General features: G+C 34.6%; 2 protein-coding genes across 4 annotated transcripts in view; both read right to left on the minus strand.

Moving 5' to 3' along the window:
• LOC127880500 (pleckstrin homology domain-containing family G member 7-like) overlaps positions 1-15,940 on the minus strand; it is a 335,878-nt gene that overhangs the window by 226,324 nt on the left and 93,614 nt on the right. For all 3 annotated transcript variants that reach the window (XM_052427798.1, XM_052427796.1, XM_052427799.1), the window contains exon 2: positions 15,396-15,476. In XM_052427798.1, the coding sequence (XP_052283758.1) occupies positions 15,396-15,476 (81 nt within the window). The remainder of the gene's footprint in view (positions 1-15,395; positions 15,477-15,940) is intronic.
• LOC127880509 (uncharacterized) overlaps positions 1-15,940 on the minus strand; it is a 207,025-nt gene that overhangs the window by 21,557 nt on the left and 169,528 nt on the right. The window lies entirely within an intron of this gene.

Genomic DNA, 15,940 nt, shown 5'->3' on the forward strand with positions numbered 1-15,940 from the left:
CGAGGTGAATCAGTTTTATAAATGGACATGATGAAATGTACATGTACTGGAATTAAATTATTATCGTATAATAGTGTTTTATACAGGAAGGAAAAGGGGCGTGGTGCAAAATTTCAAAAAAGGGCGCTTTAGCGCGCGACATCCATAAAAAGGGCACAAATATATCTGTATAGTGACTTAATAACAAGCTTTGTTACACACAAACATTGTATGTATAGTTTTGAGATTTATTGTTGAATAATTAAACCAACAAAATCCAGAATGTATATTTTATTATGTGTTTTATATTTTCATGTAGTAACAAAAAACAAGATTAAACACCATAGGATATATATCTTATACAAACTATAGCTTTTCAAAGAAGTCTTAGAATACTGTTAAATGAGTTACCCTCTTAAACAATTATTAACATATAAGGGCCATCTTGCTATAAATAAACAAATGCATAATATGCTAAATGTATTAAATTCGAATGTTCGTGAACAGCACCGTTATACCAATTGATAGTGAAATGTAGCAGGTTCCCATTAAACGTAAATGAAATAAAATGCATATTAGATCTGTTAATGTAACCACGAAATTAGGCCTGTATTATATTATCATGGTTACAATCAAAATTTAATTTATATCTAAATCAGGGGTTCTGAAATATGCTGTCCGAGTTGTCCGATTCCTCAATTTACCCCTACCGGGCAAGCAGTTTTTGGAAACTAGCTTGTCCGCGGACAAGTAAAATTTCCGTGGTAAAATTTGTTTCAAGAACGAAACTTCAATACTTTTCGAAAAAAAAACAACGAAGTTTATATAAATAGCTTATGATTAATCTGCGGACTAGCACACTTTTTTAACTGGAGGTATGTTATTTTCCGATAATAATTATTTAATGTGGTAAACCAGTCCACGAGTATATATAGCAACAGCCAATCACGCATAAGAAAACAATTTTAATCAGGGACCTATGTCCACGTTTTAATAGAGAAACCAGCACACATGTGTATAGCAACAGTCAATCACGCATAAGAATTTTAAGATAACACTTTTCGTACATTGCAAATGGCCGCATACATGTTCTAACGACCTGCATTCGATTTTTATATAATAAAACCACTTCAACGTCTAGCCATGACGCTAATCAGACCAATGATAAAATCAGTTCAGCGTCGGAAAAGAAGAGAAAAGCCAAGTATGAATATGATGAACACACGACGCCAAGCGGAAACGAGAATTTTTTGAGTCTTGGCTAATTGATTTTCCTTGGCTTGAAACGTTGCCGATGTGTGTAAATGTAAACTTCGTAAGGAGTTTCCTTTATTAGCGGATAATTATATACTTATAATTAACGGAGATTATTTTATTTAAAGTGAATTGTCTAGTCATGTTGAGATTATTAAATATCCGAGATGGTATCATGTAAGTCGAACTTGTTGACGCTCTCAAATATTAAGCTACTTTTTATATTGGTAATATTTGGAGTTCCAAAGAATTTAGCCCACATAAAAAGTACCGTATTTTACCATGCATAGCGCGCGGTTTTTTACCTTCAAATTTCAAAATAAAAATTCAGTGCGCGTAATACATTGACACAACGCTTTCCTAGTTGCTAAATGGCAAAAAATCCATTTCGTAATCGTAAATCTTCACAATTGCCGCCATTTTTGTTATTGCAGAAAACTACACCCTATAATGTTATAGACTGAAGGGGCCGTTGTCGAAACAACATATAGCGGGAAAGGTTAGGAATGAACGGGGTAGTAACAGTTTTGACAAAAATTAAAAGATGAAAAAAATGTCTTTGTTGGTGTTTTCACACTTCTTCATTGATAGTTCATTAAAAAAATCGAGCTATATCGATCCCCGTGCGTCGCGGTATTGTAGTTTTTGTTGTCATGAAAACTCGTTGATTTACAACGCAAAATGTCTTATTTGAACTGAGGCTAATTATTTCAATCATATTTTTCAACTTCGCTTTTGCTTTATTTTGATAATTTAATCCAAAGTTGAATGTTAGCAATTCCGAAAATTTGCACTCTATGTGAATTGACAGTTTGACGTCATCAAAGGAAAGCCGCTTCCTGTCTGAAGCAATAAAGCGACAAGTTTCTCGCTGACAAAATTGGCTTCCTTTAATTGTCTAGCAATCAACATGCCAAACCAATTGTGTGTTTGTTCCTCAATGGCAATCGTCCAATTAAATAATAGCACGTGCAAAGCTCCGCCTTCGAACCTTTTGAAGAAAATGGAGGTGGAGTTCAACGGTTAATTGAGCAAGTGTATTACGTAGGTTGAGTTCCGGTTTGCCGAAATTACTCGGCCCTAAGCATTGAAACGACGAATACGTTTATCAATCATTTTCCGATCTCTGCATAAATATGCTACTGTGCGAGTATACTACGTAGGTTACAAACCAACAATAGAGATATAGACTCGTTTTATTTTCTTTCAATAGAGACAAACAAATGATATTTGTCAAATGGCTTTACGCCGATAACGCCAACTGTATTGGATTGAGCGTTCGGGTGTATTGTTTGTCTCACTATAATATCAACTAGACGCAGTGAAGGCGCGAAATACCGGGTCAAACTGGATTTAATGGGGAGCATCTCTTAATGGGGAAATATTTAAGTCGATGAAAAATAAAATGGGATCCACGGACGATTTGCGTAAAATTGGACATTGCGGGTCTGCAGAAGAAGATGTCATACGATGTTGTGAGCGGCAGGTAATGAAAATGTTACACTGTTCAAATGTGAGTAAAAGGTAATGGTGGTTCGAATTTAACGCGTAGGGGTCTTGAAAAAACACGCGCAGTGCGCAGCAATAAGGACATATCGGTGTTCACGAGAGAATAATCTTAAAAATTATCAAAAAATATAGTGCTATGCAACCCATGCTCCTGATCGTAAAAACGCTCCCTACTTTAAAACAAAAAATTAAGCGCCCGAAAAACTCAGATTAAATGATTGCGCAATATAAGAATGGCGGCCATTTTCGGCCAAATTTTCGGGTTTTTGGTCTTGAATTCTTTTTTTCTCCATTTTGGCTTTAAAAAATCGCATGCGCGTTATACATGGTAGCGCGTTATACATGGTAAAATACGGTATCTCTAAATTCTTTGCGCGTCTTATACATAAGACTAGTATCATGTGTGACTTAAATGTGATCTTATTATATGCACATCTTGCTTGTATTTTTTGTTCAATTTTCTAGTTAACTATGTTTATAATTTAAAATAGAAGTTAACAAAAGTGTATGCTTGTATTATTTGCTAATTCGTAATGACCTTTTCCTTTATCTATCTTAAAAGTACGGACAAGTACTTCTTTGGTACAGACATGTGAATTTGTGGGTCCAACTTGTCCGTGGACAATTAGACTCTTAAAATATTTCAGAACCCCTGTCTAAATTTAAAAAATCGGTGTCTTTTTAAAAATAACACAATAAAACAAAGATCTAAACATTTTTAAGCAACAAAAAACCCATCATGATATGGATGTGTCATTTGCACTTAATAAAAATATTTTCAAAATTATATATGAATAGCAACCGGATTCACTGCCAGACCGTTTTAATACAAGTTCAAAATCAATATGAAATAAATGCTCATTTTTACCACTGATTTTTCATCAACTTCCTATAATATGTATACCGGTAAGAAACGTTTCTGATAGTTAACTCATTTATTTTGATTACGCCATTTCTCTCTAAAGCATTTATGATTGTATTAAAGTTGTACAAAGCAGTTTAGTTTAGTGTGCGGCTTTACTAAAAAGAGCATGATACATCGTTACAAGTATAGTATTTCACTCACGTAATGCGCTATAATTGCGATCTGCTTGTCGGACTTTTCTAATCACTAGACCACGTGACTATGTGGGCGGAGCGATCGATAATTTGGCGACTGGTCAATTCATCAACACACATCTACTGTGAGCCTGCGCCAATTGTATTGGATAGGAGGCGGAGCGTTATTTTAATCGACAGCTTTCATATGTCACGGGTTGCTATTTTCGGCGTATGGCCAATTTTCAGGAAGTACAGTGGACGTCATGGGGTTTTGTAATCGGCGTATGGAAACAATTATCGGGCGTAATATACGGCCATACGCCTCTTAGTGCAAGCCCTGTAAATTAATTTTTATTAACTTAAAACTGTTTTGCATTAAATTGAAATCAAATCAATATTTTACAGATACAACTGGTGTTTTTTTTAAAATTTAATTACGTGTAAAAATAAATGTTTTGATATAACTGAATTATGCATGAAATGCACAATTTCCACGTGAAAAACATCGAGGTTTTCATCAAGTCTCCTAAGTAACTGTACACGATTGTATCCGGACCGATTAGTGTTACAAAACCACTGAAATTATCGATTGATATTGACACATGGTTATTCATGCATGACGAATTCACAACCGCGCGAATCTTCGCTGATAAAAGTCGGCTTAGAAGCTTGGTTAAGAGGCAACTAAGATGTTATCAATAAGGTCGCGCACGGTGGAAAACAGGGCGGCGGCCTTTGAAAAGGGCAGCAAGGCGCTGATTTGCTTTGAAAGGGGCAGCGAGGCGCTCCAAAAAAGCGGCGTGGCGCCGCGCCACGCTAAAACGTCCTGGATAAGACACTTTATAATTGTAACCGGAGGTTATTTGCACAACTTACTCGCTATAAGTAATTAATTGTTTACCACTTGCAATTACCCTTCTCAAAATAAAATGCACTTTTTAACAAAATACACTTTAAAAAGTGTATTTTTTCTGCATTTTTACCAAAAAGTGTAATTTTTTTTTCTGCACTTTTTTCATAATTAAGTGAACTAAAGTGCATTTTTTCTGTATTTTCATTATCTTTAAGTGTATTTACTGTACTTTTAGTGTATCTTCTGTAGACAAAGTGCATCTTTTTATGCAATAAGTGCATTTTTTTTAATGAAGTGCATTATTTGTGCATATTAGTGTATCTTCTGATTTGCAAAAAAAAAATTCTTTCTGTACAAGTGTAGTTTTAGTGCATCTTCATAAAAAAAAGCAACACTATAGCAACTAACTGAAGTTAAAGGACAGAGATATAGTGTTTAATAGGATTGTACTGAATTCTTTTTTATCTTCACATAATGTTTATGGTCTTATTGTTGCAATTTGTCTGCTCATAAAATATGTGAATCAGTAGAGCAGCTTTTAAAGGGAAAAGTACAACTAAATCAGGCTGTGGGTAACTAATTAAAAATAATGAAAGTGTCAAAAATATTATGTGGGCGTGCCAGAATCAATTATATCTCCACAACATAAAAAATAAGTATTTGAACTTTCTTACACTGATATTTAACCCCAATTCAATTAATGTCTACCACATTGACTATTAACATACATTTTAAAAGACAATTTAAATATTTTTTATGATATTATTATTATTTGCTAACACCATTCAGTATGTTATATTGAAATATTAACAATTAAATATAATGTGCTAAGTGTGCTGTGTATTATTCAAAATTATTATTATTCAATAAATATCAGATAAGATCAGGATCAGATAAGAGATCCATTAGCATCATAAACACTAATCCCTATCAGTGCTCCATCTAGCCCAAACAAAGGGGTGTTAATAGACTTTTGATTGATTATGGCACCATCTATTTTAAAACAAACCACTATTGATTGGTTGGAGCTCAGCAAGTTATTTGGAGCACAGAAAGTTGTTTTTTGTAAACAATGTGTATATCAACAATAAGTTTGTTGCAAAGAAAATTCAAAGTGGGTGGTTAAAGTGATATGGTCTCATAGTTCAACAACTGCCGTTTTTTTTGAATACTGAAGAACAGCTGTAACAGGTTTGTATTTTCATTTCTGCATCTCTTTTTAATTTAATTAATTATGATCATTATCATATGTATGTATTGTCACTGGGAAATGTAAATGGATAAGTAAATGTAATGCAATTTTAAGGAAAAAAACACCATTTGAATTATTATGGCTGTATTTTATGGTTATTGTCATCTTAAAATTTATTTTTACCTATTTCTTGTCATTAATTCTTTCCCCCATATTTAATAAGAACTTTCATATTTTATATTTGAAGGTTAAACCCCAAGGTGAAATTTACATTGATCGGAAGATCCATTGGACAGAATGTGCATCATCGCCTGCCAAAAAAGGGAGCAAAAGGGGGACTACCTGATGTATGGACATTTATACCAGGTTTTACCCTGCACGAGCAGGCCAACTTGAGGGGGACAGGAGTGGGAAACCGCGCCCTGTAGCTTGTCCTTGACCAAGAAAAGATGGATTTGTTGAGAGGTAAAACTATATAATAAAGGTTATTGCATTTTAAAGACGTAACACTTCCGACTAGTTCACACAGCCAAAGGAGACCACATATATAAGTACATTTATAAACAGTATTTTCTACCAAACGTTATTTCTTTAAATTATTTATGAAAAGCGTTAAGTCACATATGATCACGAGATTAAAATTGCAAAAATAAACAAACAAAAACAACAAGCCAAAAAAACTGGTTTTGATTTACATTTATGATATTTATAGCAACTATTGAACAAGATTACCATAACAGCAATATTTAACACTTACATTATAAAATATCTTTCAGGACCTTATCTCAAATGAGATCATGCACGAGATGCGCCTCACAGACCATGACAGTAGTATTCAGACCTGATCAGCTGGTGAACTGCTCTATAAAGGGTGGTTTATGAATACATTCTTTGTAAGGAACAGTGTATAACAACAAATATAGTGACAGGGGCTAAGCTGCTAAATATTGTCAGCATGTATGCAGTGATTTTCCTTGGAAATTCAAAACAACCGGTATATACTGGCTCTCAGAAGGGCATATTTTAGCGCAATAATGAACAAAAAAGGAAGATCTTAAAAATAAGGTATAGATTTATATAAATTTCATGAATACGGTTCATTTATCATATATTAGGATCCAGAATATGATTGAATTGAATGTGCTGCTTTTGTCCATATTAAAAAGGGATTTGGAATTAATGTAATATATAAAAATCTAGTAAATGATAGGGAAAACATTTCAGCTTAAGGAGGGGAAAACTTTAATATTTTTGAAGCGGAAACCACCTGTATTTGGCTGTTAATCAGTAACCGGTAATCAGAGGGGAGAAAAATCACTGGTATGAGCTTGATATTTAAAGTTGTTAATTCCAGATAGGCTATAGCCCGTTTGAATCCTCTCTTATGTAGATATGTAACCTTTGTTTTTGTTTTTTAAGGTTTAACATTCTAATAAAGTGTGTACTTATCTATTGAATTGTACTTTTTGTTTTTTATGTATGTGTTTACACAAACCTTTCATTTAAAGAATGAATGCTGGCTTCAAAATGCTGGGATTTTTTAAAAATTTGGTAAATTTTTAAGCATACTAATTTGAAGTGATGAAAAGTACACTTGAGCGAATAATGCGCTTAAAAAATTAACTTCCAACACTTCATAAAGTGTATCATTTGTATGACTGAAAATGCACTCAAGTGTATTAATGCGCTTAAAAATTCACTTTTAATACTGTAAGGTGTATTATTTGTATGACTGGGAATGCACTCAAGTGTATTAATGCGCTTAAAAAATTCACTTTCAATTTTGTAAGGTGTATTATTTGTATCAGTGGAAATGCACTCAAGTGTATTAATGCGCTTACAAAAATTCACTTTGAAAACTCAATGAAGTGTTTTATTTGTATGTCTGGAAATGCACTCAAGTGTATTAATGCGCTTAAAAAATTCACTTTGAATACTCCATGAAGTGTATTATTTGTATGAGTGTATTAATGCGCATTAAAAAATTTACTTTGACCATGAAGTGTATTATTTGTAAGTCTTAAAATACACTCAAGTGTATAAATGCGCTTAAAAATAAACTTAAGCGCACTTATTATCATAATAAACGCACTTTAGTGTATTATTTCGTGGAAAAAAATACACTTATATGTATAAACACACTAGTAAAAAGTGTTTTTTTTTAACAGAATAAAATGCACTTGTTAATCAAAAAATACGGTGCCAATAACATGCGCATTTAATGCGCATTAAATGCGCATTTAGTGCACTTTTTCGAGAAGAGGTAATTTCTCGTATTTATTATGAGTCATAGGTAACACTTGTTTACAGTAAAAAGGTGTGATGATGACGCCCGAAACTGTCTTCAATGTACTGTACTAGTTACCGGTTTTATATTACGTAAATGGTACAACTTCTTGCTAATCAAGCTGCGATAAACTCTTACTTCGTGCCCGACATCAGTAAAAAATAATGGTCGATAGTTAACCCCGCCCTTATAAGCATTCGCGTAACCGATTTGACGACTGGAAAGTTACCTCATACATCCTTGTCAGCCTTTAAATGACTGTGCAATGTGGCTAGAATAATCGATACGCGCGTCATGCTATTCTTTTATTAGTGGATTATTCATTACCCCATGTGGTGTTTATGGGGATTACTTGTAAAAGTAGGTACCGAGTGCTCTTTTAAAATAGGGAAAATTGATACACTGATAGAGAAACCTTGAGTGTTTTTTTTACAATGTCCACTTTCTTTTACTGAAAAATACACTGATCGGAAAATTTCAAGCGCCCTGGGGACTGTGATTTAGAAATTCAAGCGCCCCGGCGAGGGATCATTAAATGTCCTGTGGAAAGCCCTGCAATGTATCTATGAAGTTTCATGATCCTAGGCATAAGTTATCTTGAGTTATCATCCGGAAACCATTTTACTATTTTGGGTCATCGTGACCTTGACCTTTGACCTAGTGACCTGAAAATCAATAGGAGTCATCTGCGAGTTATGAACAATGTACCTATTAAGTTTCATGATCCTTGGCATAATTTAAGCGCTCTTGAGTTATCACCCGGAAACCATCTAGTGGACGGACGGAACGACATGAGCAAAACAATATACCCCCTCTTCTTCGAAAGGGGGGGGGGGGCATAATGAGAAAACTGCCCCCCTCTCAGCAGCCATGTTATTCAACTGACCGGAACCATTTTTTAACTCAACTCTCGTATCAAGGAAACAAATGTTCTTAGCCAATTTCATGAAAACTGGGCCAAAAATGTGACTTCTACTGCGTTCACATGTTTTCACTATATACATATAGAGAAAAATGCCCTGTCCACTGGCGGCAATGTTTTTTCACCGATTCCGACCATTTTCAAATTCGTCCGAGATACCAATGTTTTGACCAACTTTCATGATGATTGGGCAAAAATTGTAACTTCTAGAGTGTTAACAAGGTTTCTCTAAAGCCAAATAGGGAAAACTGCCACTATATACATATATATAAAAATGCCCCGCCCACTGGCGGCCATGTTTTTTCACCGATCTCGACCTTTTTTGAACTCGTCCGAGACATCAATTGAAACAATGTTTCAACCAACTTTTATGATGATTGGGCAAAAATTGTGACTTCTAGAGTGTTTACAAGGTTTCTCTATAGCCAAATAAGGAAAACTGCCCCACCCACTTGCGGCCATGTTTTTCAACGGATCGGAACCACTTTTGAACTGAACCAAGATATCATTAAGACAAACATTTTGACAAAGTTACATGAAGATTGGTCATGAAATGTGACTTCTACAGTGTTTTCAAGGTTTTTCTTTTTTTTGACCTAGTGACCTAGTTTTTGACACGGCACAACCCAGTTTCGAACTCTGCCGAGATTTCATTGGGACAAAGCTTCAGACCAAGTTTGTGGCCTCTAGAGTGTTTACGAGCAAATGTTAACGGATGGACAGACGGACATACGACGTACAAAGACCGGTCACAAAAGCTCACCTGAGCAATCAGGTGAGCTAAAAATGCAATGTAATTTTTCAATACTATATCTAAAAACAGGAACCTATATTAGTCATTAAACCAAATAGTAGAAACACACACATGGAGATTTGTATTTTATTGCTTGAGGTGTTAATTAATGACAGATATTAATCAGATACCAAAATTTCACTTCCAAATTGCGTATGCTGGTCCATAAATGGCATTGTAAGATTTAATTGAAAAAACCCTGATGCTTTAGACACAGTGACCTCCTGAAAAAACTTTAACTTAAAGGGAAAATTTGTGTTTGGTGCATATTAGAATTTGTACAAAAACATGTATTGCAATTAAATTAATTTTCTCAACTTGTCCTTCAACATAGAGAAACACTCTATAAATATTTTTGCTTTTTGTGAGTGTGCAAAAACATCCAATAAAATTCAGTTTACAAATGACAATGTTTGTTTTGGTAATTTGATTGTTCAGATATCCATTTGAAATGATTTCTGCAAAACCTAACTTTTTGTTTTATTTATGAACTGCTGTTCTAATCGAAAATACCTTTACACAAAATAGCCACAAACAACAAATAAATTAGTTAAGTGAGGACAAACTAATTGAAAAATATTAATTTTAATTATGATACCATGATTGTTGAAATTCCCTAGAAAAAAGACATAACAAGAGCACCGCATAACGGATGCCAACACTCGGCTTCGGGTGCAGTTTTGAATAAATGAAAGCTTGTCAGAATTATTTGTTATGTTTTGTTTTTAAGAGGTCACAGTGACCTTGACCTTTGACCAAGTGGCCCTTAATGGGTGTGGCATGTAGCACTCATCAATTTGCATCTACATATGAAGTTTCAAAGTTGTAGGTGGAAGCACTTTGATTTTAGAGCCAATGTAAAGGTTTTAGCACAACGCTGACGGCGGACAAGCTGGCTATTACAATACCTCGGGTTTTCTCTGAAAACAGCCAAGCTAAAAATCAGCCTTTATATTAAGCCTCGCTAAACTGGGTTTAATGCATGTGCGTAATGTGTCGTCCCAAACTAGCCTCGGCAGTCAGCACAAGCTAATCTGAGACAACACTTTCCGCCTTTATGGTATTTTTCCTTTAACAGTCTCTTTGCGTAAATACCGAAAGTGTTGTCCCTGATTTGCCTGTGAGAATTGCACAGGCTTATTTTGGACAACATTTTACGCATCTGCACTTAATCCCATTTTCCATGTGGTTGCTCATTTTGACAAATATCCTTGCACACCAAACAATATCATACATATCAACAGTCTGTTTAGTCCCTGAACGATTGGATGACAATTGAATTACATTTTTCGAAAAAAAAGTGATTTATCAAAATAACATTTTGCACTTATCTTGGCAAATACGTCTGCTTACTCCTAAAAGTGTTCAGTTTGTGTTTGTGTTGAGTCGCAGTTTAAGACAAGTGGCTCTGCATCCAAATAATTCAATTTTTTTTATATATATAATTACACATAGAGATGGCCTCAAGAGAATATGATTTATCCAAGATATTGTTGTAGGGAACTGACAATTTCCCATTAAAATTGTACCAATTTTAATTCATATAAAAATTATGTACTGTTAATCCACGAATATAATACGCCCTAGTGCATAATACGCACCCCCGAGTTTGGTCAAAATTTATCGGTAAATATTGAACATCCAAGAACGCACTAAAAAAATCAGTGTCTGAAATCAGCCATTTCCAAAAAAATGTGTCAATATATTTTTGTGTTGTGAAAATAGCTAATCAATTTGGTGTTGTCCATACCATACATGCCATACGTCCCGGATTGTCCGGGACAGTCACGGAAATGAAGAACTTGTCCCGCTGTCCCGGAAATCTGTCAAATGTCCCGGAATTTACAAAATCCATATATACATGTACCTTATCTTAGGCTTAACTGCACCTCGAATCTGTGTAATATCTGCAGCGTCTCCATGACAATGCCTACCCGAATAGGCAGACTATGCTACGTGTCAAAATCGATCAATTAACAGGGGTCCTGTTATCATATCGATTGTCTCACGTTTGCGGTCAAACCGAAAAGGCGGCATTGTTTAATGTGGTTGTTAATTGACTTTAATCTACTACGTCATTATTTCCCGCTGCGTAAGGGCAAAGGATAGTTGTTCACACATCTGAAGTCCAACATCGCTGATTAAAAAATTAAAAGCAGTTTATGTTCGCACGTTTAACCGACAAAGAAGTTGAGTAAAAAAGTAAGCATATAAAAATGTCATCCTGTCCGGATTTTAAGTTGACGATCTACCGGTACTGTTTTGTTGTATTTGTTTTAATGTGATTGGTTGTATGCATTGTGAATTGATTTGAGTTGACGATCTAACGGTACTGTATTGTTGTATTTTTTTATATATAAATGTTATAAATGAATAAAGGCTTATCAACAGCTACGCGTTACACACCGGTCTTAATAACAATAACGCAGTGACGTCACCATCTATGTTCAGAACTCTTACACTGAAAACACGTGGCTTGTATCTAGTAACGGAAGTAGTAATGTTTAATTTGACGTTAATAGATCAAGTGTATTTCGGATAGGCTTTAGAACTTTTGCAATTAACGATGCGAAACAAAAAAAAACGTACCAAAAAATGCATATGTCTATAAATATCGCTACATTTTATACATGTCCCGGAAAATCGGCAAAAGTCCCGGACAATTTAACTCAATGTCCCGGAATTGGTCTGAATAATTATGGCATGTATGGTGTTGTAAACTATCTGTTTCACAGTAATACCACGGTATATTGGTCGGGATGTGTTTTAGTGCTGTTGTTATGACAGTTGCATAATAAATATCTCTGTCTTTTGTTTATATTACCATTGATTGTTACCGATAACACACAGGCCCCTTGCTGACATCTGGGTCAAGCAGTCATAATTACGAAAGAAAGAAGCAGAGACTCTGTTTTTGTTTTCACATTTAATTCAATTTGACAATATTCGGGACGATAAAGATTATAATAATAATAAATTAATAAGAAGACAAAATGGTTACTTCAGTTTTTATACTTGTCTATTACTTTTCCGAAGTGTTACAAACTAGATACTTTAATATAACTTAAAATACAATTAAACCGCTCGTGTTTTTCATGATCGCTTTAATTAAAATATACACTGCTGTCATTATAGCTAGGTTGGGAGTAAAAAACAAATTAATTAATTACCTTTCAATTAAATTCGGCAATCGGCAGACAGGTGTAATAGACTCTATTAGCATCATAAAAGTAATTATTTAATCACCACTCTTTACTTCAGATATGTTAAATATGGGGTAGAAAGATAAATAGTGGTCAGCTAAGAAATATTTATTTACGGGTATTGTCAGTTGTTGTTTTTTTCATTTGCTAATCTCTTTATACGACTTAGCGTCCAGTCACTATTTTGTAGGCAGACGACGATATTAACTGTGTATTCAAAGTATACAGTGTCTACGCATGAATGCCCCAATATTATCCAATAGCTCCTCCCGTTCTCACGTTTCATTTCATGTGTAAGCGAGCTCAATGTTGATTGGTCAGCTACCATGCGCACTTCAATAATAATAAGTAGGGATGGCAAAATTATTTGAATATTCGAATATTCGATTGAATGGTCAGCATTCGAATAATAAAAATGATATTCGCATATTCGCATTTATTTCCAAACGTAATTTCACCAATATTTAATGACCTGCGAACCGCTTACTAAAAAGTAACCGAAATCACCTGGGAGTAACATGTTTGACGTGACATTCTTCGTGTCAAACTGATAACGCGGCCCGTATCAGTGTTGATTGCGCAATGCAATATACACGCTCTAAGAAAGGCCCCGACTGTTGTTTGCCAATGGGGTGCCAATTTACGGTTTCAATTGACCGGCGATTTATAATTAAGTTTTGTGATCACAGTATGTACAGCCATTAAAATGTGTGAATTACTCAAATCGCGCAATGCAATATACTTACTATGAGAAAGGGCCCGAACTGTTGTTTGTCAATTAGGTACCAATTAAGGGCTTCAATTTACTGGCGAATAATAATTTAGTTTTTGTGATCACAGTTTGAACAGACATTTAAATATGTGAATTACTCAAAAGTAACAGATGATATAAATTAAACAATCATCGAGGAATCATAATTCAAATCTGAAAATGCCATCAGCCCTTTCTGCAGTATGGAATACTTTACAAGTTTGTGGATAAGAAGACCGCAACGTGTAATGTGTGTAAACTTTGTTTTACATATGCGCGGTCTGCTACAAATCTGTGGAATCATTAAAAAATAAAATTCTATGACACGATGTTTTTCATTCTATTTGTGCCCGATCACAGTATCGGTCATAGTATTAGTCGACAGCGATACAATTAATCGATAGCAACGTTAATAAACACACTCGTATTTAGCAAACGGATATAACTTACAAACCAATGGAAATTAACACATAACTAGAAAAATCAATCCAGCCGTTTTATGCGAATATTCGATTGAATTAATTTGCGAACATTCGAATACCGATATTGGTATTCGATGCCATCCCTAATAATAAGGTCAAGCGAGGTCTCATAGTCGGGTACAGACCGGGTTTTGTTTACCGTTCGAATTGCGAACACTTTCATTAAAACAAAGAGACAAATACAGAAAACCAGTCCGATATAAATGGCGGATGTTTTTAATGAAATTTTACTAGATTTTCGCATTTTCACAAATAAAATTTTTATTGAGCCAAATTCTCAATATTTTCGCAAATGACTCAAATGGTGAACGACAGCCCGAGCCCTGTTGCACCCCTTTGATGTAATGGTGTAGTTCAAAATGGCTGCTGCGAAGCGAATAACAGCGATTAAGTTAAAAATTTGCACAGGAAAATTTTTGTTCTACTCTAAACTCGTATATTATATGCACCCCCTACTTGAAGAAAAAATCGGCAGGTAAAAAAGTGCGTATAATATTCGCAGATTTACAGTATATGGTACCAACAAAAATTGAGAAAGAATCAATACATAGAATATACTATGATCTGACTGAACATTCAAAGGGATCTACAGAATATACTTCAGCAAATGGTTGCAATGTCACTTTAAGCTTTGAATGTAGTGCAGTTAGTTCACCATAAAAAATCAAGAGACTCGATGTCTGATCTCCACTTGCATATTTTCATTAATACTTACTTTATCTGATGGTGTTACTCTTTGATATTGGAATAAATTGACTTACAGTTTTACAGATAACACTGTGTATATCTTATGGTATTTCATACCAGAAAGATCAATTGGAATAACAAAGTTGTATTAAAGTAAAGATATTTCATTGGCTTTTATATTTGTTATTGCAAAGAAAGAAAGAAACACCACCAATAAAAAAACAATGGGACACAACTGCTTCAAACCCACATATTATTATTATTATGGAGTTGTCTACCTTTAACACTTTCTTTAAATCTGCAAATAGAAAATTTCACATGCCTTGGACTTGGGCGCAAAAACTGTTATCAAAACAAAACAAGTAAACTTCTAACAGATTTTTGTTTTGCACCTAAGCTACATAAGCAAACTGATCTAACACTATATAGATGCTGGCCTCACCTCTGGTCGCTGTAGCAAGGTCAGACGCTTGCCCCGACATCGAAGGGTGGTGGTGGAGGTAACCTTCAGAAGCACCATTCCCTGAAACAATCACCATGGTTACACATTGTATCTTCACAACATAATATCTACATGACATAATAGTGGCAGTGTGTGAATTCAGATTTCAAAGTAATAGCCCAAATTGTTACACACATATATAAAAAGTAAAATTTCTTACTACATAAATTGTTTAATTCCCACTAGCCCGAATGGATTTTCACTAGCCAAAACCCTTCGGGCTAGTGCGAATTTCGCACACTGTAGTAATATATTGTATAAATATTGTCTGTTTGAATAATGGTCAGTGAGTATATCAAAAGTGGAAACAAAAGATAAATGGCTATTATTCTGGCAAAATTGGACGAAGTCAAAATTCCTGAATTTACAATCGCAAACACATGAGGGTTCTTATGCAATGAAGGTAAGAACATAACCTGTAAAGTAGTTAAAAAAGAATATGACTAACATTTTGGTGGATATCTTATATTTAGCGGGAAAAGTTT

The sequence above is a fragment of the Dreissena polymorpha genome, chromosome 5 (assembly GCF_020536995.1).
Source record: "Dreissena polymorpha isolate Duluth1 chromosome 5, UMN_Dpol_1.0, whole genome shotgun sequence".
NCBI classification, from domain to species: Eukaryota; Metazoa; Mollusca; class Bivalvia; order Myida; family Dreissenidae; genus Dreissena; species Dreissena polymorpha.